Here is a 26,344-nt window from a genome sequence, read left to right as displayed (position 1 = left end):
CACCCGCACACGCGCGCACCCCGCAGCAGCGGGCGGCCAGCACGGGCTCCGCGGGGCTCCCGGCCCCCCGCCGCCGCATGCGGGCCCCCGCCGCCCCGCCGCCGCCCCCCGCCCCGCCGCCCCCTCCCGCAGCCGCCTCCGCCGCCGTCTGATGAGCCACGGCCCCGCTGCACCGGGCAGCCGCCGCCCCGCCGCCCCGCCGCGCCCCGCCGCCGCCCGCCACCATGTACCTGCACCCGGAGGCTGCCAGCGCAGGTGAGCCCCGGGCCGCCGGGGAGGGGGGGACGGAGACACGCAGGACGCGGGGACACGCACCGGGGGTGGCCGACCGCTCGCCGCCCCCCCGGGGATCCGCCGTGGCCGCTGCCCGCTTCCCCCCGCGCCTCCCCGGGAGTTACGGTAGTTTGGGGAGAAAGTCACCGCCGCCGCTGTCACCGCGCTGCGGAGCTGCCGGAGCCACCGATACACCCCGCCCGGTGACACCCCAACCCCCGCGGGGCAGCATCCTGCTCCCCAGCCCCCCAAAAAACACGGGGCGAGCCCAAAATCCCGTTTGGGTGCCGGCGCCCAGACAAGCATCCAGTACATTCCCCCTCTCCTCACCCTGCGGAGCAGCGGGAGCCCCGGATCCCCCCCGGGACACCCCGAGCCCCGGGGGCAGCTTCCCCCTCCCCAGACCCCCTGCAAACCCCCAAACCCCCGGGAGAGCCCCAAATCCCGGCATTCAGATCAGCATCCAGCGGTCAGCACATCCCTGCTCCTCACCTCCCGCCCCCTCCGTCCTTCTGGGGGTCCCCGTACCCCGTCCTGCTGCACCTCCGGAATGACACCGGGACACGCGGGGGTGGGCGGCTGGGGAAGGGGCTTTCTCCGGCGCGGATTTGCTGAGCTCATGCTCCGAAGGCAGCAGTCGGCCCCGCACCAGGGAATCTGGGACGCTGGCGGGGACGTTTTGGGGGTGCCCGAGCCGGTGCGGAGACACAGGGATGCTGCCCGAGCGATGCGGATCAGCGGGGCCTGGCAGCTGTCCCCGGCCGTGTCCCGGGGCCCGGGGAGCGGGCAGAAGGACAACGTGTCCTGCGGTGGCGTGGGGACGTGCCGGCGGGGACGCGGGGACAGCGGGCGCCGCCGGGGAGAGCTGCAGGTGCCAGGCCTGCGGGATCCGGCGGGCTGGGGCGCGCCGGGCACCGCCACGCGCTGTCACCCACGGCAGGTGACGGCGTCACCGCTGCCCGGGAGCTGGCAGCTCCGGCCGAGCTGCCTTCGAGGGGAACTTTGCGCTTGCCCGCAGGCTGAGCGCTCCCACCGGCAGCGGCTCCATCCCGTGCCACCGCGACCCCGCAGGGATGCCCGGAGCGCGGCACGGCACTGCTTGGCCCAAGGTCACCCGGCGGGTGGGTGGCCGAGGGGGGTCGCCAGCCGGTCCCCGCCGGCAGCAGTGTGGCAGGGCTGCCCTTCCCTCCTGGTGTCCGAGATTTGCTCCTGCCTTGTTCCCCCTCCAAACTTTGCACCTGCCCCCAATTTGTCCCCCTTGTCCCTGCCAGATGTCCCCATCGGCGGCCGATGGGCTACCCACGGCTGCTCGTGCCATCGCCAGCTCTGCTTGGCAGGCTGGAAGCTCCCAGGGCAAAGCTCGAGCTGCGGATTTGGGGGGACACACCCCTTGTCCCCGCTTCCCAAACCCCGTGCTCCCCGGCTGCTGGGGCTCCCGTCACGTGGGAGTTTTCCCACGTCACCGGCGGCGGCTGTGCCGTGGCGCCTGGAGCCGTGGGGTGCTGGGGGTGCACACACCTGTGCAAGCACCCTGGCACTGCCTGCTTCCCTGGATGTTCCCACCTTTCCCGGATTTTCCAGACGTGGTGCTGATGGGGCGCCGGGTCTGTCCCCCACCCCGATGGAGGCTGAGGGGGTGCTGTCATCTCACACCCCCGCAGGATTTGGGAAGAGCCAGCCAAGACACATCCCGGGGTGAAGCAGTGCCTGTTGTCGCCCCAAAACCCTGCCCGAGGTGGCACCATCCTCGTCCTCCTTGTCCCCTACTCCGTGTCACCATGCGGGGACAGTGGCTGCGGCCCCCAGCGCTGACTGCGTTTCATGGAGGGAGAAGATGCCGGGAAATTCGGGAAACTTTGCTGCCCAGAGAAAGAGGGATCTGGGGGGTAACGTGGAGCCCAGAGCTGCTGCTGGGGGGGTCCGGTTCTGGGGTTGGAGACGCCCGAGGAAGTCTGGTCTTGGCTGGCAAGGGGTGTTGGGAATTGGGATCAAGCTGAGGTGCTTCCCAGAGCGGCTCCCGCCAGCTGGAGGCTTTTTTTGGGGAGCCTCGGGGGGCTGTGCTGCGGGGGGACCACCAAACGATGTGTCAGGAGAGCCTCGTCCAAGCGCGAAGCAGAGCTTGGGGCTGCCCGCAAAGGTGCCCTCTGTGCCACAGGGACAACGTCCCCCTCGCTTTGGGAACATCGGACAGCTCCCTTTCCCCTGCCAGACTCCCCCCGAATACCAGTCCCCGCTGCTGGCACCAGCTGTCGCCTCTGGGGTGACATTCGCGTCCCCAAAGCCCCATCTCAGCGCAGCGAGCAGGTGCCGGGGGCCCTGCTCCCCACGTCCCCATCTTTCCCGGCTGGAAGCGTTCCGAGCAGAGCCGCGCGGCGGCTGGAGGTGGTGAATCAATAACCAGGCAGCAGCTGCCTGTTTTCCCCCCGCACCGCCTCGGAGCGGGCGATGGAGCCCCTGGTGCTGGCGCGGCCGTGGGAGCAGCTCCCCGGGGCTTGGGAGAAAAGCCGGGCTTCCAAAGGAGCCGGCACACGGCGAGGAGCGAGGCGGGGGCCGGCGGAGGGGCTGGGAGCGGGATGAGGGAGCGTGACGGGCGGGAAGGAAGACAAAGAGCGCAGGGATGGCAGCGCACGGGCCTGGCCGGGAGCCGGGCACCTGCTGCAGCCTCGCGTCCCGCGCGGCGCCGGCACGGAGCGGGAGCCCCAGACCCACCCGGAACCCCCATCCTGCGCCGCTCTGGGGTCCCCCTCCCCGCCAGCCCCTCTGCTCCAGTCCGAGGGATGCTCCTGCCGGCGTCTCGGAGCATCCCCCGCGGCCTCACCCCGGCCCTTTGTCCCCCACGGCGACTCCATCCCATTTTCCGTGGCTGTGGGGAGTCCACGCGGCTGCCAAGCCCCCCACGGTGGGGGTTCCTTGCCCCCAGCAGTCGCCACCAATTCCAACCCTTTCAGCCTCCCCACGCCCGCACTGACGTGTCGCAGGACCCCCCTGAGCACGGCTGGGGCACAGCAAGGATAAGGATTGGGGGGCTCCCTGCCGGGCGGGGAGTCTGGCAGGGAGGTCTTGCTGATCCCCCCTGACTCCGAGGAGCAGGAGAGGAGCTGGAGGCGGCTTTTCCAGCGCCTGATCTCGCGGCTTTTCCGCCTGCCGAGGAAGGAGGGGGGGAGCGGGGAATGAAGACAGATGCAGATAATATCGCTGCCACCCCCCGGCCCCCGGGGGCTCAGCTACAATATCCATTATGGATGGATCCGGCAAGGGAACGGCTCCCGGAGAGCCGCCGGAGCGCGGGGATGATGGGCAGAGCCCCAGTGTCGAGCAGGGGGACGGACCCCTCTGGCTGTGCCTGGCAGGGGGCCTGGGGGACATGTGTGGGGCCAGGCTGGCCGTGGGGGCGACGGGTTGGGATGTGCCAAGCGGAGCATCCCCCATCCCTGTGGGTGCCAGAGTGGCTGTGGCACTGGAGGCTCCGCGCCCGCCTGCCAGCCCCGGGTGCCCCTCCAGCGCCCCGTCCCCTCCTGACGTCCCCGGGCCTGGCTGCAGGAGGGAGAGGGTCACCTTGGGGGGAGTTAATGAGGTTTGAAGGGAAGCGGTCGCGCCGGCGGGGACGGAGCCGGCGCGGCGGCGGAGGGACAGCACAGCACAGCAGCCCCGCTCCCGGCCCTCCGAGGGGGGCACAGCCCGCGGATACACCCCGGGGGGTTCCGGGTATCCAGGGAAGGCAGGGTGGTCGGCTCTTCCCCTGCGGATGGGGCTGTGGGACACCGTTGGCTGCGGGGGGGCGATGGGACCTGTCCCCACTCCACTATGGATGACCATCCCTGCTGCCCCATGGATGACCCTGCCTCTGTGTCCCTGGAGGATGCAGCCCCGGGATCAGGCTCTCCTGGAGGATTTCCAGCACCCCCACCTCCCCCGGGCACCTTCCCGTATCTGAGTCCCCAGTCCTCCCTCTGGGGCCTTTCTCGGCCCTTCATTCCCCTCCTCTGCCTCCTCCCTCCGAGCTGCGTTTCTCCATCTTTCCATGTGCTCCCCTCCAAGCCTCCTCTTCCTCTCCCAGCACCGCCAGCCCCCGGGGCTGAGGGCTGTGGCCGACCCTGAGCATCCCCCCTCTTTGAACTCCCTGCGGGAATCCTGTCCCCACGGTGGCCTTGCTGTCACAACACGTGGAGCCCGGGTGACGTGACTGGGGGGCGCTGCCCGGGGGGAATCAGGGAGCTGGGGAAGCCAGCGCGGGGCTCGTGGAGCTGGGATGGGCTGCAAGGAGCTTGCCCGCCCTTGTTCCCTGGGAGCCGCTGGCTCTCTGCCTTCCCTCTCTCCTGCTGTCACCCGAAGGGCTCGGGAATGATGGAGAGCCCCGGGGCGAGAGGCTAAGTGGCGACGGCGCGAGAGCTGGCAGTGCCACTCGGGATGAGAGCCCAGCCGTGCTCCTCCGTGCCCGCTGCCAGCGCCAGGAGAGGATTCTGCGCCAAGGGAAGGGGGGCTGGGGTGACTCCAGGGTGGGGAGCGATGCCCAAGGGCTCATTTTGGAGCAGGGATGACGTGGAGCACCAGCCTGGCCGGGGGATGAGCAGCGTCCTCTTGGGAGCAGGGGTGGGGATGGGGATGGGGATGGGGATGGGGATGGGGATGGATGCGAACCACGGGAGCAGAGGGGGCTCCGGGGTTCTGGGTGCTCCTCAGGAAGAGAGACGGGGTGGGGACCATGAGGCAGAGAAACCACACGGCTCTCCGGAAATCCTCGGCCAAAAATAGCCCAGCACCAGGGAAGGAGCGCCTTCCCTTGCCAAATTCTCCCTCCATCCCCAGCTCCTGCTTGCCGTGGCCGCAGAGCGGGGACAGGTGGCATCAGGGCTGGAGGGGACACAGGAGGGACTCATCCATGCATGACAGCTGGCAGGGATAGGGGATGCCTGGGAGCATCTGGCTGGAGCTGTGCAGTGTTTTGGGATGGTGCTCACCTGCCCCAGCCCCCCATGGTGGGGCCGGTGTTGGTAGGTTCTGCCACCCGAAGCCCCCCAGGACTGGCAGCTCAGCGTGGGGGAGGCAGAGCCAGCCGGATTGACAGCTCCGGGGGATGGACAGATGGCTGGATGGAGAGGCAGATGTGTACGAGGGATGGATGGATGGATGGACGGATGGATGGATAGAGAGATTGATGGATGTGTTGGAGGGGGATGCACGGATAGACAGACAGATGGGGAGCAGACGCCCGTTCTTGCCCAGAGCACGCCTGGGGTGCTGAGCTGTGGCACCACTCCTCTCCCCCAAGGCTCATCCCAGGATCTTGCTGGGCAGTGGGATGGCCGTGGGGCTTCCAATGATCCCTCACATCTACGGAGCCCCTGGGAGCACGTGGGCAGGTGGCACCGCCGGACCCAGCTGGCCCAGCCCTCCAGCTCTTCCACGTGACACGCCAAGCCTGGCTCGCAGCATTCCCAAAATGCCCACTGGGTTGTTACCAGGGATGGCAGCAAAGCATCGTCCCCCTCCGTGCCCATCCCTTCTCCCTGTGCCAAGAGCTTGGATTCCACGTTCCTGCTGTGCCCGCCGTGGTCCTGGCCGGCTCCCCCCCGCCCCGCGCCTGGGATCCTGCACAGGAGCGAAAGCTGCAAATTCACAGCTTTTCAGCTGCATCCTAAAAATAAGAGGTTTGGGAAATATCAAGCAAATGAGTGGGAGGATGAGAAGAGGAGGAATTAATGGCCTGGCGCCAGGCAGGCAGCATCTGGGAAGCCCCGGCGTGACAACGCGGCCACCTCGCTCGGTGCCGTGTGGCCCTCCACCCTACACCCCGGCAGCACGAGGGGCTGCTCCGACGCCACATTCCTGCCCTATCCCTTCCCATCCCACAGCTCCTCCCCGGCACCACCATCCGCATCCAGGCTCGGCGTCACATCCCGCTCCGGCTCCGCAGCTCACGACGACGACGGAGCACCGTGGAATGTTTGGGGGGGGTGGGGGGCGGAGGGACGCGCTGCTCGCTTGGCACCTTCTCCCGCTGCCCTTTTCCCGGGAATGCACGCGTTTCCGCTGCCGGTTTGGCGGCTTGGCACATGGAGCCGTTTCTCCGCGTGGAGCTGTGGATGTCGGCTTTGATCACCACTTCCAGGGAGCTCAGCGGGAGCTTGGCCTGAGGGGGGTCCCCACAGCTTTGATTTTCCCCCCCAGGGTGCTTGGCATCCATGGATCTTGCCGCTGGAACAGGGTGAGTGGGAGGATGCTCCAGGAGATGGGGCTGCAATACTGAGCAGCTGCCAGGGAGACGCAGTGTCCACAAAAGCTGGGAATTTTGGGGTCTGGATCCAAAAATATGGCCCTGAGAGCCTGGACAGGGCCATCCTCACTGGGACACCTGCAGAGAGGTCGGTTCCAGCCGTGCTGCCACAGGTGTGAGGCTTGTTCCAAAGCCTTTGCTCATCCAAAGCCTCTGGCACTCCACGAAGATTCCAGCCTCTCCATCCTGTGCAGGAGCTATCGTTTGAGAGAGCTGGAACCGTTCCTGGATGCCCCTTGAAGGGGCTTTGCCTTCCCAGCATTGCTCCAGGGCCGTGGGCTTTGGCTGGAGGTGATGAGTCTGAATCCTGGGATTGGCACAGGGAAACAAGGAACTGGGGGGAAATGGGTGGAGCTGCCCGTGAGTCTGATGGTCTCACTGTGCCGGGCTCAAGTGATGCCTGTCCTGGAGCTGAGTGAGCACAGGGCCACCAGCACCACAAAGCCACCAAGGTGTCCGAGGCTGCTGGGGTGCACAGGGCCTCTGGGATGCACAGGGCCACCAAGATGCCAGGGCCACCAAGATGAACAGGGATGCTGGGATATGCGGTCTTGCTGGGATACACAAGGCCACCAAGATGCACAGGATCACTGGGATGCCCAGGGATGCTGGGATGTACAGGATCACTGGCATGCCCAGGGCCACCAGGATGCCCAGGGATGATGGGATGTGCGGGAACACTGGGATGCCCAAGGCCACCATGATGCACAGGATCACCAGGATGCCCAGGGACACCAGGATGCTCAGGGACACTCCTGGGTGTCCCTGGAATGGGCTGTGCCACAGCTCCCACAACCACCATTCCTGCACACGGCGGAGCTGAGCTGCATGTGGGATACGTCGGCATTGGCAGCTCTTCCCAGCTTCGGGCGCATCTTGCCGGATCTCTGGCTCACGCGCCGCTGGAGAGGACTAATCCCTCTTGGATCTCTGCACCTCTCCTTGTGCCGGGGTCGGGTGTGAAGTGTTTCCTCACATCCACAAAGGCCGAAGCTTGCTCGTGCTCTAGAGGCATCTAATCCCGAGCCCGCAGGAGCGGCGGATAAAGGAGGATAGGCACGTGACTGCATCCCTGTCTCCCAAACATTCCCATCTCCCACCCCAAAGTGGGCACTGTGAAGGGTGCACGGGGTTCCCTGCTTGTCCTAGATATGCCATGAAGACCCTTCCCCTGAATCCAGAACTCTCTCCACTGGCACAGGGACCCTCTCCCCTGACATGAGGACCCTCTGCTTGCATCCAGAGCCCTCTCCCCCTGGAACAGGGACCCTCTTCCCTGGCTCACACAGCACCGCACAAATCCCACGCTGGAGAGCTGTGGCGCTAAGGAGGCAGGTAATCCCCTCATCAATAACGGCCTGGAAAAGTGGAATTATATCTCGTCAAGTGGCATTGAATCCTGATGAAAGAGCCGCAGGGATGTTCCAACCCCTTCCCAGCCTCCGCAGCATCCCCTGCTCTGCCAGCACGTGGGACGGGACTGGGACCTCGATCCCTCCGAGGAGGGACGTGTGGCCTGTGCCTTGTGGACCCCCCTTACTGTGCCCTCGGGATGAGGCAGAACCAGCGAAGGGTCGCTGGGATTTAGGACATGGCCGCAGGGACCCCCTGGCCGTGGACCCTCAAGTCCCACCCAGCCGTCTCCATGCTCCCGTCTGGATCCGCGCGGGCGGCCGCGGAGATTTATGGAGAGCGGCGGGGAAGGAGGGCCAGCGGCGGCGTAAACAAGCGTCGTGTTTTCACCTTGTCACCCGCTCCCGGGGCTGTGTCCCGGTGCCACGCAGCTCCACGCGTCCCCCCGAATCCACCCGCTCCAGGGCATTCCGTGCCGAGCATCCCAACCGGCACAGGGACCCCCACACCGCGCCCCAGGGTTGGGGACGCGCCAGGAATTCCGAGTGGCTCTGAATCTTTAATTAATTGAGTGCTAATTGCCTGGAAAACGAGTCATTTAAATCATGCTGAAGGCGGCACAGCCTGGGGGCCGGAATTGCTCCCCTCGCCCTGGGGACACGGCGTGATCCCACCGGGAAGGGCCGGACCCACCCGGTACACAGGGACATCCCCTGGAGCCCCCCAAGCAGGATCCCGCTGGTGAATCCATCAGGATCATGGGCTGACGCCAGGTTTGGGGGTGTGGTGGCACCTTGGCACGGGGAATTTGGCCCCGGGAATAGGCGCTCACTGATGTCCCTCTCTGGACATTGCCACGGCCGTAGTGGCCTCCGCAGTGCCCACCCTTCCCTCGCCCTCTCCTTTGATTCCCTCTGTCCAGATTAATTTGAGGATGAACTTGACCCCGCAAAGACCGAAGGATCTGTTGGAGCTCCGGGCTAAGCCAGAGAGGTCGCGGTGTTCCCAAGCTGGAGCAGGGAGCACCAAGCGGCGGGGCAAGGAGAGCTCATCCCAATTCCCAGCCCGCCCAGTAAGCCCCGGTGCCGCTTGAACTGGTCGGGGTCCCACCCGAGGAGGGGTGCCCGGCGCTCTCCGGCCGTGCCGGCTGCTTCCCATTCCCCCGGCAGCTTATCCAGCCGGGGTTTATAAATGTTGGAAATTAAGGGCTGGTCCCAAATTCCCTCCTAGGCAACAGTTGCTATGTGAGTTTTATACACAGGCTCCTCGTGATCCGGCAGCGATGGAGGAGCTGCCTTTGGATGGAGAGAGTGCGGGTGCTGCAGGGGGGACCTGTCCCCAAAACCTCCCCCACCGCATGCCACCCTCATCTTCTCCTCAAGGAATTTTTATAATTCTCCCCTACATGGTCACCATGCCCTTTCCTTGTCTGATTCCAGCGGGGATGTGGGAGCTCTGGGTGCCTCAGCACGTGCTGGGGGCGATCCCAGAGCCCCGATCCCCCCTCCTGGTCCACTCTGACTCACCCCGGCCTCGAAGCCGCCGGGAATTTTCGTTACAATAACAAGGTCTGCGGGCGAATTAATTATTAACATTTATTGTTTAATATTTATACTGCAGCACCGCTCCCGGCACTGCTCTGGCCTCGCTGCCTCCCGCCACCAGCTGGGGCTCCCGCCACGGACAATCCCATCCCAGCGGGCACGGTGGGATGTGGAGCATCCACAGGGATGCCGTGGTGGAGGCCCTGCCTGGAGACAAAGCTGAGGCTGTTTGGGGTCCCGCTTGAACCCCTCCGAGCCGCCTTGGGTCCATATTCTCATCCCACAGTGGTCATTCTGCAAGATGGGAGCACAGGCATGAGCGGAAGTGCTGGATGAGGTTGATGGCTCCTTCCCACGTTTTTGGGGTCCCCAAGGTCGCCCCCAAGGCCAAGGTGGGGAGGAGTGGGTCTGCACTGCCATTTGGGACGAATCCGTGTGGGACTGACAAAGCAGCAGCCGTGGCCTTTGCCGGCCGTGCTGGTGCTCCCGTGGTGCCAGTGGGGATTAAAGCTCCAGCCTGCGCTCCCAGGAAGCGCTCAGGCCAGATTCTCCCCAGGACACACTCGCCAGGAGCCCAGAAGCCAAGAGGGTGGCCACTGTGACAGGACACTGCAGAATGGAGTTGGAGCCTGTTGGACCACATTCCCAGTGTTTTTCCTCCCTGTACTCTGGTGCACACCAGGAACACCCCAGGATTTAGGCCTGACCCCCCCTTTGTGCTCTGCTCCCCCCAGGGACCCCCTCCCGCGACGTCCTCCTGGTCTCAGCCATCATCACCGTCAGCCTTAGCGTCACCATCGTCCTCTGCGGGATCTGCCAGTGGTGCCAGCGGAAAATGGTGAGTGTCCAGCTTCCTTCCTGCCTTCCTGGCATCCCGGTGTGCTCCCCGTGCCGCCGGCCAGGGGGCGATTCCCTCTTCCAGGGCAGCAGCCAAGCGGAGGCAGCTCCCAGGAGCTGCCGGCTGCAGCTTTTATTTGGGCTTTTCCAGATGTGCTAATGAAATGTTTGGGCGAAACTGTTTGTGTGGCACAAAGGGAAGTTTCCAAATATATGGATATATATTGGTGACGAGCCGGAACGAGCTGGCCCCTGTCCTGCTGGGCACGCTCCTGCCTGGAAAAGCCCTGTGGGAAGGCGGCCAGCCCGTCCCTGGCAGCGCCGGGTGCCGTGAGCCATTCCTGCCGCCCGCTGTGCATCCCTACTTCCCTCCCCGAATCCCACCGGGGGCTTGGGACAGCGCTCCCTCCCGCCCTGCATCCTTCCTCCTCCTCCTGCTCCTCTCCCGGGAGCAGGACGTGCTCGGCCACGTTTCCTTCGCCATCGGAATCGAATCTGGGTCAAGTGCTGCGATGGCAGCAGCGCTTCCCGCCAGGGAGGTGCCCACCCCCAGCCGTGGGAAGGCAGCATTCCCTTGGGAATGGGAGAAGGGGTCCGCATGGCGATGAGGCAGCGGGAGGGCGGTGGGTGGGAAGGGCCCTTCCAGGTGCCACCCAGGGGATGGGGAGAGAGAGCTGGCGGAGGAAAACGCACTGGAAAGGAGGAGGCTGGAGCTGGCAGAGGAACAGACAAGTGTAAATTGGCCGGGAAGGCGCATCCCAACCGGCCCTCGACAGCACCCGGAGCTGGAGCAGCTGTGTGGGAACAACAGCCAAGCCTGGCCGGCCAGCTCTGGGCCATGCCCACGTGGCCACCGCTGCTGTGTTCTCACGAGCCCCAAGCCACCGCAGCCAGGGACACGGATGAGTGCAGGGTTGGGGGATGATTCCCTCTGGGATGGCCTGTGAGCATCCAGAGAGGTCAGGCACCCTCATGACTCCCAGTGGGATTAGTCCATGGGCATCCAAGGAGGTCCAGGTGTTCCCCTAGAGCTCCTGGCAGCATCAGCCCTTGGGCATCCAAGGAAATCCAACATCCCCACAGTTCCTGGCAGGATTAGCCAATGTGAATCCAAGGAGGTCCAGGTGTGTTTCCCTGCAGCTCCCAGCAGCATTAGCCCTTGGGCATCCAAGGAGATCCAACATCCCTGCAGCTTCTGGCAGAATTAGCCCTTGGGAATCCAAGGAGGTCCAGGTGTTCTACTGCAGCTCCTAGCAGGATTAGTCCATGGACATCCAAGTTCCAACATCCCTGCAACCCCCAGCAGGATTAGTCCATGGGCATCCAAGGAGGTCCAGGTGTTCCCCTGCAGCTCCCAACAGGATTAGCCCATGGCTGCCCAAGGACACAGTGCTGAGGGTCCAGGTGTCCCAGCAAGCCAAGGAGATGGCTTCATCTGGATATGAAAAGGTTGGGAAGGAGAAAGGAGAAACATTCCCATTCCATGGGCAGGTTGGGTCAGGCCTGCCTCCTGAGATCCAGGACCAGTGGGATGGAAGGGCTGGTTCTCCACCCCATCCTGCTCCAGCAGCTGTTCCCATCCCACCTCATCCACCTGGCACTGCATGGAGCATCCTCGCTCCCAATTGTTGGATAATTGGCACTAATTGGCTCCTGCCCAGTCTGGCTCAGAGCAGCGCTCGGAACCTGCCGGAGTGCCCTGATTACCAGCCCCAGTTTGGAGCCAGCTCCCGCTTCATTATCCTATGGCAGCACTTCCCTGGTGCTGGGAAAGGTGAACTCAATTATTTTAGGCCCAATTAGGCCTAAAATTATCCACTCCTTCCCAGTGAGGCCATGGAATGGGATGCTGGCGGCTGTGGCCATGCTGTCCTTGGGGTGACGCAGAGCATGAGCCCCCAAGCACCAAGGGATGGAGCTTTTGGGAATTTTGCTGCCTGGATGGGTGGGATGGATCCTGGACACCATAAGGGAAAGGGCAAAATCCAGGTCAAACTCTCTAAATGCTGGCAGCTCCCATCTTCCACTGGAATACTCCAGGAGTCCTATGTGACCCCCTGACCCCCCTCTCCTCTCCTTTCCACAGGGAAAGCGTTACAAGACTTCCCTGGAGACTGTGGGAACTCCGGATTCCAGCCGAGGCCGCAGCGAAAAGAAAACCATCAAGTAGGTGCCAAGATGGGGGGGGGACAGGAAGGACAGAGGTGGCCATCCCTTCTCCCAGTGGGAGAGGGGTTCCGGGAGACTGGGAGAGCTGGTGGGTGTCTCCAGCATTCTTGTGTATCCCACTGAGCTGTGGGCATGATGGAGTCACAGGAACAGCGGCGTAGGTGTCCCCAGGGATGCTCCAGGCCTGGTGTGTGGATTCTGAGCTTTGCCCGGTGGGGCTGGAACAGCTCTGCATCCCACAGGCATTCCACAGAGAAAGGAGACCCGAGCTGGGGCATCCCACAGCACTGGGTAGGGAATGAAGTGGAGGCTGGAAGCTGAGGGCGTTCTCCTGGGCATCCCAGATCCAGCACCGCCTCTCCACACCCTCCGCAGGCCTCCAGGGAGGAGGGAGCTGGACCACCAGGAGGGAAAAGCTCTTGCCTGGAATAAGCCTATGGAAAACTTCCTCCCATGGCTGGCCTGGGTGTTATCAGGGTGCAGGGGCACCTGGACGGCTGCTCCCAGCCAACCAGGATGAGCTGGGAACGGAGGGGAAGGCACATCCCACCCAATGTCATGGCACAGACAGTTTTCCCAAACTCCAGCACATTCCATACAGCCAGGATCAACCTGGAGCTGCAGGTGGGCATTGGAGACTTTTCCAGTCTCCCAGCACCAATGGGGAGCTGCTGGACCCTTCAGCCCCTGGCTTGCAGCTCCAGTGGCTTCCCAGAGCCAGAAGGTCCAGGTTCTGTGCTGGCAGCAGGCCGGCTCTGCAGGAAGAGATCCACAAGGGAAGGGATCCTCAAGGGAAGGGATCTGCAAGAGAAAGGATCCGCAAGGGAAGGGATCTGCAAAGGAAGGGATCTGCAAAAGAAGGGATCCAGAAGGGTCCCCAACATGCAGCAGTGTCATGGTTAACCAAGTGCTTCCAGGACCCGGCTGCTGAGCAGGCGAGGACACATGGATACGCGTGCCGAGGGCGCATGGACACACATTTGGGAATGCCGTGCAGGCACCGTGCTCGCCGACACCTCCGTCACCCCCCCACATCCTTCTCTCCTTCCCAGCCGGTGGAGCCGCCCGCTCCTGTCTCTCCGCAGCTCTTCCCATCCTTCCATCCATCCTTCTGTCCGTGCCCGTGTGTGTGCGTGTGTGTGTGTGTGTTGGTGTCCGAGGGGTGGGCTCCCCGTCTCTCTCCGCAGGATCCTGGCGCTCCGGGGGCGGAGGGCTGCTTTTCCTTCTCTCTCGCAGGAATTCAGCTTCTCTCTCTTGTATTTCCCTTTTCTTTCTCCCCTGGAATCCGGCCGCTGTAGCGATCTAGACAGAGACTTTTGGAATAACAATGACAACACAGTGCAGCAGAAATGGAGCTCCTACCCTCCCAAGGAGTTTATCCTAAACATTTCTCCTTACGCTCCGTACGGTGATCCGCGCCTTTCCCTCAAGTGAGTCTCTCCTTACCGAGTTTGCTCCGTGTAGTGAGTATATGGGCAGCACCCACTCGCCTTCCTCCTCCTCTTCCTTCCCCTTTCCCTCCTCCTTCTCCTCCTCTTGCTCCCGGGCTCCCCGCACGCCACCCCATGGGCCGTCCCATGGAGACGAGCAACCCCTCCTTCCCGCATTCCCGGGGCCGGCCGGGATCTCCCTCCAGGATGGGGTTGCGCGTTGTGGGCACCCCCTCGGCGCGGGGACGGGTCCCCCCGGGGCTGGGCTGCCGGCGAGCGGGACCCTCCTTCCCGACCCCTCTCCCTCCTCCGCCCTTTCTCTTGGACGTTTTGCCGAGGCCCCCACGCACCCCGCGGCCAGGACCCCTTTTTTTTGCAGTGCTGATGTCTCTCTTTCTCTCTCTGTCTGTCTGTCCGTCTCTTGTCCGTCTGCCCCCTCCGGCTCTGTCGCCCTCCCCTCATTCCCTGACGGCTCCCCATGTTTTCCACGTCCATCCGTGTGTCCGTCCGGCTCCCTTCGTGTCTGTCTGGGGGGGTCCGGCCGCCGGCCCGGCCCAGTGGCTCTCTGTTATCAGGGGCCAAACTGACGGCGTCGGCCGCCGCCGGGCTGTCCGGGGACCGCGACGGCCGGCCCGGGGACAAGCAGCGGCTCGGCGAGGATGGAATGAGGAGCAGCGTGTCCGCCCACAGCGAGCCCGGAGCTGGAAAGGCGGCACGGGGCCGCTGGCACACGGTGCAGAGCCACTTGGCCGCAGGGAAGCTCAGCCTGTCCAAGTGAGTGAGCACGGCACGGTCCGGCACGGCACGGCCACGGCCACAGCCGGCGGGCCCGGGCGCCCGCTCTCCGCTGCGGATGCGCTTGGATGGGGGCCACCGACAGGTCCCCGGCGCCACCAGCAGGTCCCCAGGACCACCGTGCCGAGGGAGAGGAGGCGTTTCCCGTTCTCCCAGCGGTGTTTTGGCTCAGGGGCAGCAGAGGAGGCAGCAGGGCAGGAGCAGCACCTTTGGGTGCTGTCCCCAGTGCTGAGGGTGGCCCTGCCCAATCCCGGTGGGAAGCGGCTCAGCATTCCCAGCTCAGCTTCTCAGGGCAGGCAGCGCCACCTCGGTGGTGTCCCAAAGGCAGGAGGTGCTGTCCCATGCTCCCATCGCTCAGGGACAATCAGGGACAGGGTGTGGCATCTTCCCTCCGTGCGCTCCCTTGGCCCCCGGCACAGCCACCGGACCCGGCGCCGGCACCACTACCTGATGCCGAGAAAAGTTGGGGAAATTCCGATCAGATTTAGGGAAAATCCGAGCTCTGCCAGGCTCTGCGAGGCTCCAGGCCGGGGTGGGGGTCTCGGCGAGACCTTTCCCTGCTGGCAGCGCCGTGGCTCCGGTGGGAGATGACGGGGGTGTGCCGGCTGTGGGCTCTGTCCGGCGTTCCCGGTCTCTGCTCCGGTTCTCCGCGCTGGGATGTGGCAGCCGGGGGGTCCCGGCAGCAGCGCCGGCACTCCGGGACAGCTCCGTGACACCGCCCATCCGGCGTGAGGCTGCTGCGCTCCAGTCGGGCACTGGGAAGCAGGAGGGAGAGGCGAGGAAAAGCGGGAGCGGCGCAGCCGTTCCCCCGCTGGGAATACGGACAGACGGATGGGATGGAGCAAGGCGGCAAGGGCAGGGTTAAGGGGACGTGGCGGAGCACTCTGTTTTCCAGCAGCCCCCTGGCGCAGCGCCGCCGGGATTGGGGGTGTCCCGGGGGTCCAGGCCGAGGGTCTGGCCGTGCCGGTGCCAGGGATCCATCCGGGCACGGGCAGGGCGCGGTGCCGCCTGGCACAGCGCTGGAGGAGCTCGCGCCTCCAGCTGGCGCGGGGCCGACAGGAGCCAGATTTAGTTTCCTGTGACTGAGAGGTTGTAAATTGAACTAATTTAGGATTCGATAGGAAAACGAAAGGAGGTCGGCGGCAGTGCGGAGTGGGGGGGAGGCAGCGTCTGGGCAGTGCCTTCGGCCCTGGCCGTGGGGCTCCGTCCATCCTAGCTCTCCGCTCCTCTCCACTCCCTTCCCTCCTTTCTCTCTTTCTCCCACCTTTTGCTCTTTCTTCACCTCCTTTTTTTTTTTTTTTTTTGGTTTTCTTTTTTTTTTTTTTTTTTGGTTTTTTTTTGAGCTGTCTATCCCTCCCCGCTCCTTCTCTGTCCCCGCTGCTGGCATTGCACGATGGCACAGCTTCGCCCCGCGGTCCCAGCCGGCAGCGCCGGGAAGGGGACACGGTCGGGGGCTGCTGCTCAAGGCCACTCCTCGGTGCCAGGCCGTGGTCCCGGGAGGACTTTCGTCCCCCGATCTCGTGGCCACGAGCTTCCCAGGCTGCCGTGGGCAATCCGGTGCGGCTGCATGGGCTGTGCCACGCATGTGCTGCATGGCCAGCGCCGCTTCCTTGGGGCATCCCGCTGCTCTCTCCGCTCCGCCGCCCACACGAAGCCCGTCCGCCCCGGGCCGGGCTGCTTCGCACTCCGTGTCCCACCAGAGCTGCGTCCGTATCGCCCAATCCCATGATCTCCCACCCCGGTTGGAGCCTGGCTTGGCCCTGGGGACGCCTCGCTGGAATGTCACCACCACGGGGGTTCGGCCCCCGCCGCGGCGCTGCGGGATTCCCCCCTTCCCGCAGCGTCCAGCACGGAGGGGATGGGACGCCGAGCCCCCGCGGCGCCGCTGCTGGGTGCTGGGCTGGACTGGGAGGGACTGGGACGCTGGGATGGGCTGGCTGGCAGCACGTGAGCGGGCGCCACGGGATTTGCCTCACGCAGCAGCCTAATTATCCCGCAGAGCAGGACGGCCGGCGTGCTGGGCAGGCGCTGGCGGAGCGGCGGCCGCGGGAGCGGGTGGGCATCCGGCCCTGGCGAGCCCCACGGGAGGCAGGATGGTGGCGGCCCGAGCCCCCCGTGCCGCCGGCAGGGCCGAGCCGCGGGCGAGAGGCGGAGGATCCGGGCGCTGCCCCCGCTGGCTCCCGCCGGAGCGCTCCCTGCGCTGGGGCATCTTCTCTCTAACTCTCTTATTTTCCTTCCTCCAATTTTGCCCCTTCACCTTCTTCTCCTTTCTCTCCTCTCCTCTACCCTTCCTCTCCCTAAGTTTCGAGGACTCCACCCTGTCCACAGCCACTACCCTTGAGTATATCCCCACCTCAGCAGGCGATCCCAAATTCCAGAGGCCCCGCACGCTCGTGCGCCAGCAAAGTCTGCAGCAGCCCCTGAGCCAGCACCAGCGCGCCAACCACAGCCAGCCCACCACCAGCCAGAGCCTGGGCCACCTCCAGGCCCACAGCGGCTCCTCCGCCGCCGCCGCCGCCAACTCCCGGGGCTCCCGCGGCGGCCCGGCGCGCCAGGGCACCGCCGCCGGCTCCAAGCAACGGATGGCCGGGGGCAGGAGCCGCTCCAACCCCGGCAGCTGGGACCACGTGGTGGGGCAAATCCGCAACCGCGGCTTGGACATGAAGTCCTTCCTGTAAGTGTGCGTTCGCCATCACTGCCCTCTGCATTCTCCTCTCCACCCGCCTCCATTCCTCTCTCCATCCCTTCCCTTCCTTTGCTCTCTGCTCCATCACTCTCCATCACCCTCTCATGTGCTCTATCCTTCTGCTCCTTTGCTCTCTCCACCCCTCTCTCCATCTCTCTCCTCTGCTGCCTTGCTCTCTCCATTCCCTCTCCATCCCCCTCTGCTCTGTTCTATCCCTGTGCTCATCCCTCTCTAGAACCCTCTCTCCATCCCTCTCTCCTCTGCTCCTTTACTTGCCCTAGTGCAGCCGCTCATCTGTCACCCCCTTGGGGACATGCTGCCCATGGCCTGCGGGAAGCTCCATGTCCCCCCCGCCTCACGGGGGGCTCAGGGAAGGGGCTCGTGCACTTCCCCAATGTGCTTTGCCACGCCCCTGGCCATCCCCTTCCATCCCCAGGGACGGCCACCAGTGAGGTCCCCAGGGAGTGATGGTGTCACGGTGCAGGTGGCAGAGTCTCCTGTGCCAGGGTGACCGTGAGTTGGGCCCCGATATCATTCCCAGCCAGAGGCCGCGGGATCTTTAATCCGCCTTAACCCCATCTCCTCCTTCGGCGCTGGATTTCCAACATCAAACCCGGGGGACTAATCCGAGTCCTGTGTTGTCACCATATCTCGGCACATGACATTGTCCCTCCTCTGCAGAGCTGGGCCCCCCGGCTCCATCTTCCCTTGGATTCTCCAGCACCTCCCTGGCCACTGTTTGGCCTCTGGCACCCTGGTAAAAGGAATGCTGAGGTCCCAGCTTTGCTTTCTGCAGGCTGGTGGCACTTGGAGGGGGATGCAGGACTGACCCTGCCTCTCCCTGAGTTGACACAGCACTTCCTGCATCAAGATTAGGTATGAGACACACAAATTTGGGTGCCCATCCCACCCCCTTCCCGTTCTGGTGAGAGGGTTGAACCTTCCAGGCACCCGCGGGTGCACTGCCCACGATCCCCTCTCCACTCTACCCTCTCCCAGGCTCCTCCCAGCTCCATTTCCCGGCTTCCCGGTGTGGAGCTGCGGCTCACCAGCCATCCCGAGGGTCACGTTCTCCCTGTTTACCCAGCGCCGGGGCTGGTTCCAGCCTGACTTGGCGGAGAGGGAGCAGCCGCAGAGCCCAGACGTGCCGAGTCAGCGCCGCTTCCCAGCGGCTGTCATTTCCCACCGCCTCTTTCCCCATCCATCGATTTTTCTTTCGTTCTTTCACCCTGTCCACCCTCCCCGGCGCCGCGGCGTAAATGCAGTTACAGAGCCGGGCGAGGACCCGGAGAGGGCAAAGAGCCTGGCCATGGCACCGCCAATCCTTTCCTCCATGGAATGCTGCTGGCACCTCACTGCTGTCACGCTCTTCCAAATCCCCAGCCCCTCCAGGCATCTTTTCCCCCCTTCATTAGGATTTTGGTATCCTCCCTGCCCGGACCGGTGGAGGAGAGGGACAGCGCGGGTATCCATGCCTGCCGGGCTCCTTGGAGCTGGCACCTTTCTCCCCACAGCCCTGTGCACCCATCCTGGCCACCATCACCTCGCAGGAGCCGGTGGGGAGAGCCGGGGTCCCCTCGCCGCCGGGGGTCCACGGGACGCCGCCGGCTCCTGCCGGTTCCCTGCCTGATGCTGTGTTCTCCTCTCTCTTTCTCTCTTTCTCCCGCTGCCGGCGGGGCCGCCCGGGCAGGGAAGGCCGGATGGTGGTGCTATCCCTGGTTTTGGGACTCTCAGAGCAAGATGACTTTGCCAATATTCCCGACCTGCAACCCGCTGGGACGCAGCCGAACCAGGCGAACGCTCAGGGGGACAAGAGGTATGAGCGAGGACGAGGCCAGTCCCGCAGGAGGAGGAGACGAGGGCCTCACCCAGGGTGGAGGAGGAGGAGGAGGAGGAGGCTGGCCTCGTGGAGCGCGAAGGTTGGAGCGGCACAGGGTGGCCCAGCGGGCACCGGGACGTCTGAGCTCTCCCCGGCACCGGCACCCGCGGTTCTGCTTCTGGAGCAGCGGCACGGAGAGGACCCCCATCCCTTCCTCCTCTCTCCTCCCTCCTCCCTCCCCCCCTGCCCCTTCCGGCCCTGGCTGCATGCGGGGAGGGGGGTGGGGGGACACGCTCAGGGACAGGGGGACAGGGGGGGTACCCCCCAAGTGATGCCGCATGGGCTGAGCCGCGTTCCATCCCGACACGCTGCTGCCACCTCCATCCCGGCGGGATGGGCAGCTCCCCTGGGGATCCGGGGACACTGCGGTGGCAGGGGGGCAGAGCGAGCGCCACAGGCCGGGAGGATGTCGTACCCCCCGTTCTCCTCCAGCACGGCACAGCCCCTCGCCTCCGGCTGCTCCCCGCATTCCCGGCGTGCCGCAGGCTCGGCAGCGCATCCAGCCCGGCCACCGGCGCTGGCTGGCAGAGGCAGAGGGTCCGTGCGCCGCCGGGAGCGGGTGTTCATCCCCTCCGGAGAGGGGAGGAGGTGTTAAGCCGGCGGGCGCTGCCTCCCCGTGTGCTCGGCGTGCGGATGAACTGGCACCGTTCTCGCCCGCCGGCTATTTTTACCCTGCTCCGCTTGGTTTCGCTCCATCTTTTAGCACTTCCCTCCCTGGCGTCGCGCTGCGCAGCCGGTCCCCGCCGGGAGCACCGGCAGCCCGTGCCGGCCGCCGGCTGCCCCGTGCCGAGGGGACGGGGACGTGGGACACGGCGGGTGGGTGGCTGTGCCGCAAGACCCCGCTCCCCGCTTGCCTCAGCTCCCTGCCCCGAAACCCCATCCCAGCGCATGCATGGCATTCCCCACCTCCATCCCTCCCGCTCCTCGTTCCCTGGACTCCGCAGGACGTGGCGGGATCAGCCGGCGGAGGGGACGCGCTACGGCAGCCTCGGCTCTCTCCCGCCCCCCGACGCTGCCGACCACCCGCTCTTCTTCCTCAAAACACCTCCTCCATCCCTGTTTCGCAGCTTCTTCCTTCCAGCCCGTCCCCGGCGGCTCCAGCCCGGCGCCTCGGCGTGTCTCCTGTCCCGGCGACTCCGTCTGTCCGTCTACCCGCTCCGCTCCTCTCTCCCATTCCCTCCCGGCAGGCCGGCGCTGGACGACGCTGCTCCTCCTTTCTTTTGCTCTCTCCCGCTCTCTTTCCCGCTATCCGTGACCTCCGCCGGTATTCCCGGCTCCACCGGCGCCTCCTTGCTCAGCGGCTCCTCCACCTTCATTTTCCCTGGTTTTAACCTAATATTGCCTCCCCAGCTGCCTCGGCCTCTCTGGTCCTTTCTGGGTGCCATCCCGTGTGTGCGTGTGGGTGTCCCCATTGGCCCCCCCCGTGTGTCTGCGTGTGCTTGGCGTGGTGGTGTGTGTCCGTGGCATGTTGTGGCTTCCCGTGTGTCCCTGCACCTCTTGGTCCGTCTGGTGGTCTGTCACCGTGTCCCAGCTCGGACAGGAGCCGTGGCGGGGAGGTGGGAGCATCCCAGGCTGCCTGTCCCCTCCGCCACGTTGTCCCCATGCCTTGTGGCAGCGTGGCCTTGGTGCATTCCCGCCTGTCTCCATTGCTGCTCTGTCCGTCTGCCTCCCACCGCTCCTGGCTGCCCACCCTGCCCGGCACTGTGCCCAGGAGCCACCGTGTGTGGGGACAGCCAGGACAGTGATCCCAGGGGTGTCTCAGGCACAGGAAGTGGGGCAGAGGGTAGCGAGCCCACCTGGAGCACCCATGGGTGCCCGGTGCCTACTGGGATAAGGGGGTGTTGGTGTGTGAGGAGCAGCCAGAGTCGTGGGTGCCGTGGGGACCATGCTGTCCCTGCCATCGCCATGGGATGTGGCCAGGGGGACCTGCTGCCATGCCCTAAAGGTGCCAGGCCACCAGCTGGCTCTGGGATCAGGGCTGAGATGCTGGTGGGCTGCAGCCATCGCAAGTCCCAGCGGCGTCCGTCAGGTGCTGGCACAGCCCAGGCTCGGTCTCCGCTGGCAGAGGGTGCCCGGGAAGCCCCTCCCTGTCTCGCCCTCGGCTCCCGGCCCCTCTCCTCCAAGGCCTCTCTTCCTGCAGGTTGCCGGCCGGTGGGAAGGCTGGGAATGCAGCACCGGCACCGGGGCAGCCGCCGCACGATGAGTCCGACCGCAAGACGGAGCCACACTCCTCCGTCTCCGACCTGGTCAACTCCCTGACCAGCGAGATGCTCATGGTGGGTGGGTGGGGTGTGCTGGGTTTGGGGGTCTCCATGCTCGGTATCCAACCCTCCCAGCTCTTCCCTGCGCCATCCACAAGCGCTCCGGCACGTCCCTGCCCCCTGTGCCAAGTCCCCGTCGGCTGAGCCGACGCGCTGCGGACAAGTCCCCCAGGCTGGCACGAGGGAGCGAGCGGTGCTGGACACGTGAGGGATATGCTGTCAGGAGGAATTTGGCTAATTGGAGCTCCCGTTCTGCGGGACGAGTGGCGCCGAGCCAGGAGCCGTCGGAAGCGGTGGGGGCGGCAGGAAGCCGGGGAGAGGCTGATGTCCCCTGACAGCTGGCGGGACTGGGGTCTGGGGGACGGAGGTCGGGTCCCTGCTAGTCCCTGTCACTGCGCTCATCCCCCTCCTCTTCCCCCCTCCCGCAGCTCTCCCCGGGCTCCGAGGATGATGAGGGCCACGAAGGCATCAGCCGGGAGAACCTGGGCCGCATCCAGTTCAGCGTCGGCTACAACTTCCAGGAGTCCACCCTGACCGTGAAGATCATGAAGGCACAGGAGCTGCCGGCCAAGGACTTCAGTGGCACCAGCGACCCCTTCGTCAAGATCTACCTGCTCCCCGATAAGAAGCACAAGCTGGAGACCAAGGTCAAGAGGAAGAACCTCAACCCGCACTGGAACGAGACCTTCCTCTTCGAAGGTATGGATTGGAATGGGCTGGAGGGGATCAGGGTGGGAGCGGAGCCTCGTGGGACACTCCTGGGCTCAGCTCAGCTCAAGCCACCAGAGTGGCCAAGCCACTGAGGCCAGGCTCGATGTGCATCCCATAAAGGGGATGTAGGGGAAGGTTTGGAAGGTTCCGTGCCCCCATGGGCGGGTGCAGATGTGGGAATTAATGTGGCAGCAGCTCCTTGTGCTGTGGGCTGCTCCCCGTCCTCTGCCTGGTGCCAGGGTCTTGCCACCAGGACAGGAAGGGTGGAGCAGTTCCAGGACTCATTTCCTTTGGCTTTTCCATCTCTGTCACAGGGTTCCCCTATGAGAAGGTGGTGCAGCGGGTGCTGTACCTCCAGGTCCTGGACTATGACCGCTTCAGCCGCAATGATCCCATTGGAGAGGTGTCTATCCCACTCAACAAGGTGGACCTGACCCAGATGCAGACCTTCTGGAAGGACCTGAAGCCCTGCAGTGATGGCAGCGTAAGGGCCTGGACCCCCCCATCCCCCTGGGGAGGGGAGGTGACTCCCTGTCTCTGCAGTGTCCCAACAGGACCACCCCCCATCCCAACAGGGACATTTTATGCTTCAACATCTGACGGAGATTTTTCTCTTCCCAAATTTTATATAAAGTAGCCCAAAGTCTCATATTGGGTCAAATCAAACTGTTTCAGATAGACCTAAAATGAAAGTTTTTTCCTTCTCCTACCTCCAGCAAGACCAGAGAATGTCCCACTGGGAGCGGCCCCGTTTCCTCCTGCCCTGATTTTCTGTGCTTTCCCAAAGCCCACCCTTGGGCTGCTCTGGTGGGGGTCCCATGCCAGCACCCTGCTCCCACAGAGGAGGTCTGGGGGGCATGGGTGTCCTCAGGGAACATGTGTGTCCCACAGGGAAGCCGCGGGGAGCTGCTGCTGTCGCTGTGCTACAATCCCTCAGCCAATTCCATCGTAGTGAACATCATCAAGGCACGAAACCTCAAAGCCATGGACATCGGGGGCACCTCAGGTACGTCACCCGCTGGCCCTGATCCCGGGCGACATCCCCTGGCTCCCATCTGGGGCTGAGAGCGGCTCCTCTCCCGCCAGATCCCTACGTGAAGGTGTGGCTGATGTACAAGGACAAGCGGGTGGAGAAGAAGAAGACGGTGGTGATGAAGAGGTGCCTGAACCCCGTCTTCAACGAGTCCTTCGCCTTCGACATCCCCACGGAGCGGCTGCGCGAGACCACCATCGTCATCACCGTCATGGACAAGGACAGGCTGAGCCGCAATGATGTCATCGGCAAGGTGGGTGACACGCCTGAGGGACACCCAGGTGGGAATTGGGGACAGCCAGGCCCAGGGCTGCCAGCGCCTGGTGCCATCTCCAGTGTGGAGTGTGGTGCGAACCCCTTTCACAGGGTGTCATGGCCATAGAGGGCCTGAGCTCTCCCAGAAAGGCAGGAATGGAGGGATGGAGCATGGGGAGCCACACCGGGATGGATCCCACCCCCTGGGATTACTCCCGCAGAATTATCCAAGAAATCACCCAGCTCATCGTTAGCAGAACGATGACAAATGAACGCCATAATCTCCGCCCATGATCCCCAAACGCCGCGCTGGAGTCGGGAAAACACAGCAGTTGGGATAAATCCATTAAATAAATCCCCGGATCATCGCCGCGGGCTGCCGGGCAGGGGCGGAGGTGGCGGTGTCCCCAGTGTGGGCACACCCAAGAGCCCGATTCCGGGGATGGACAGGCAGTGGCCATGATATCCCACTCTCCCTTAAAGCCCCGCCCGTGGCCTGAGGCTCGCTAATCCCTTTTGAACGCATAATTAGCAGCGAGCTCTGCTCCATCCCGGCTCTCCGGCGATGATCTGCGGAGCCGGAGCGGTGGCACCCGCTCCCCGAGGTGGTAGCAGCAGCAGCGAGAGCTGGCACACGCGCTTTTCCGCGGCGCCATATGGAAAATTGAGGGATAAAAATAGCCCGCATCCGTGCCGAGCCCGGAAAAGCGGGGCTGGAGCAGTTTGGGGGTGAAGGCGTCAGCGCCGGGCAGCGGGATGGGGATGGAGAGGCCTTGGCGGCTCCAGGGATGCTTTTCCCGCAGATTTACCTGTCCTGGAAGAGCGGTCCCGGCGAGGTGAAGCACTGGAAGGACATGATCGCCCGCCCGCGGCAGGCGGTGGCACAGTGGCACCAGCTGAAGGCCTGAGCGCTCCCGGACCGCGGGCCCGGGGTCCCCCTTCCCAGCTCCCAAGCCCTTCCCGTGGCGCTCCCGGCCAGGGACCGGCGGGACAGCGGCCTGGCTCGCGGGAACCCTGCGGGAGGACGGGGACGGAGCCCCCCCGAGCCCCCGGGTTCGCCTCTCCCTGGGGTGCGGGGGTGCGGAGCCGCCCCCCGCCCCGGCCGAGGAGGTGCCAGAAGCGATGTCCCCCCATCCCTATTCCCACCACCGGGCAGGACTTCTGCGAGTGCTTCCAGCCCCGCTCCCGGAGCCCCTCGGCCCCTCCCCGGCCTCGCCCCCCCTCATTTCAGGGGGTCAGGCTGCGGGTGCAAGAGGGACCCTCCTCCCTCCCCTTTCAGCTCCATAAAACCTCTCGGAGCCGCCAGCGGAGCCACGGAGCCCCCCCCTGCCCCGCCCCCTCCCCCCGCGCCCCCCTCGAGTCTCCCGGGGCGGGCGGGGGACACTGAGGGGAGGGGACAGTCCCTTTTCCTGGGATCGGAAGCCATGACACAGTTCCTTATCCAAAGCGGGCTCCTTCGTGCACTGCCTTCAGCCGGGTTCGATGCTTTACCTCCGTCTTGGGTTTCGGTGGGAGCGGGGGATCCCTAAGCCGCCCTGGGGACCCCGGTCCTGCCCTCCCCCCCCAGCTCGGGCTGGAAGGGGCCCCTCGGGGGAATGCGGAGCTCCACAGGGTCCCCTTCCAGCCGGGCTGACCCGGGCGCCGGGGCTGCTCCAGGAGCCCCGTGCCCACCCCTGGGGATAAAGGGTGGAGCGAGCGCTGTTGTCCCCATCGAGGGCAGGTGACATTCCCTGGGCTGGTGGCATTCCTTGGGACAGCCAGCCTGGCAGGATCAGTGCCAGCAGCAGCAACCCCACGGAGCCCCGGGATGCACATGCCAGACCCCTTCCCACTCTCTGGGACCCCCCAAAACAGGGACAGACCCACCTGGGAGCCCCACAGGGGTGACAAGGGGGTCGGTGGTGGCTCTCTGTGGCAGACACCGGATCATCCTCAGTCTTCCTGCTCCCCCCGTGGCAACCTTGGCTCCCAGCAGCTCCCACAGCCCCAATTTAGAAGATTTTGGACAATCTGGAGAGAAGTCATAATACTGCTATTACAGTAATAACAACGCTTTTAGGGACATTTGTATTTTTGTCATATTCTCTCTTTTTTTAACATAAAAGAAGAGACTCACATGCCTGGGGAAGAGGTGGCAGGGCCAGGGCTGTGCCAAGCCGGGTGCCCCCCACGGCCCCTCGGGCACCCCGCTTTTCCAGGCTGGATTCCTCGTCCGCGGTCGGGCTCCCCGGGGGTTTGTGTGTTCATTTTTAACTCTAGAGCTCGTAGCCGTGATCTTGTTCAGGTTCTCTCTTCTTCATGTGACGGTAACATCCAACTGGTGTGTAAAATAAAGAAAAACAGGACAAAAAATTAAAAAAAAAAAAAAAAAGAAAAAAAAAAGATAAAAAATCCAATAAAGAGCCCGGCCCGGCCCGGCTGAGGAGCGGCTGGAGCAGGGGGTGCCCGGCTGGCGATGCCAGGGATGGGGCACACGGGTCGAGGCGTCTCCTTTGAAGAATCCTATTTTTGGGGAGTGGGGCCCCTCGTTTTCTGGAGGCAGCCCCTGCTCTCAGTAATAAAGGACAGTCAGTAACTGCGAGCGTGAGTCATCTGTGGGATTGGGGGAATGCAGGGGGTGGATCCTGGGGTGGGAATGGGGGCACCACACATGAGCATCCCCCTCACAACTCCAAGCGTCCCCCTCTCAGCGTTAGCCCTCCCAACCCTGAGCATTCCCACAGTATTATCCCATCCATCACTGAGTATCCCCCCAAAACTCTGGGATCCTGCTGGGATTGGGATCCCCATGGGGGCTTCAGAAACAACAGTGACCCCCGCAGCCTGCTTAGAGCCAAGTGAGTT

At 64.5% G+C, this 26,344-nt stretch overlaps 2 protein-coding genes across 5 annotated transcripts in view; one reads left to right on the top strand and one right to left on the bottom strand.

Moving 5' to 3' along the window:
* Window positions 1-26,344, bottom strand: part of TMEM138 (transmembrane protein 138) — a 92,301-nt gene that overhangs the window by 45,265 nt on the left and 20,692 nt on the right. The window lies entirely within an intron of this gene.
* Window positions 56-26,079, top strand: SYT7 (synaptotagmin 7). Of its 4 annotated transcripts, XM_068194377.1 has the most exons (13): window positions 58-255; window positions 10,179-10,282; window positions 12,368-12,447; window positions 13,749-13,880; window positions 14,439-14,654; window positions 16,978-17,349; window positions 19,052-19,177; window positions 21,381-21,516; window positions 21,930-22,200; window positions 22,527-22,696; window positions 23,104-23,218; window positions 23,299-23,498; window positions 24,304-26,079. In XM_068194377.1, the coding sequence occupies exons 1-13, from the start codon at window positions 225-227 to the stop codon at window positions 24,406-24,408; spliced, it is 2,058 nt and encodes a 685-aa protein (XP_068050478.1). In that variant the 5' UTR covers window positions 58-224; the 3' UTR covers window positions 24,409-26,079. The 4 variants fall into 4 exon arrangements, with proteins under 4 accessions (XP_068050479.1, XP_068050478.1, XP_068050480.1 ...); XM_068194378.1 differs by lacking the exon at window positions 19,052-19,177 and having other exon boundaries at window positions 56-255; XM_068194379.1 differs by lacking the exons at window positions 16,978-17,349; window positions 19,052-19,177 and having other exon boundaries at window positions 96-255.

Source organism: Anomalospiza imberbis, chromosome 6, assembly GCF_031753505.1.
Source record: "Anomalospiza imberbis isolate Cuckoo-Finch-1a 21T00152 chromosome 6, ASM3175350v1, whole genome shotgun sequence".
Taxonomy (NCBI): domain Eukaryota; kingdom Metazoa; phylum Chordata; class Aves; order Passeriformes; family Viduidae; genus Anomalospiza; species Anomalospiza imberbis.
Note: the sequence above shows the minus strand (reverse complement) of the source record. Positions and strands in the feature narration are given on the sequence as shown.

What these genes read in the sequence shown, in the direction of transcription:
- SYT7 (XM_068194377.1), top strand. Translation starts at nt 225, where the DNA reads ATGTACCTGCACCCGGAGGCTGCCAGCGCAG. An exon ending in GGGAAGCTCAGCCTGTCCAA is followed by an intron (nt 14,655 to 16,977) that starts GTGAGTGAGCAC and finishes CCTCTCCCTAAG; the next exon opens with TTTCGAGGACTCCACCCTGT. An exon ending in CGAGACCTTCCTCTTCGAAG is followed by an intron (nt 22,201 to 22,526) that starts GTATGGATTGGA and finishes TCTCTGTCACAG; the next exon opens with GGTTCCCCTATGAGAAGGTG.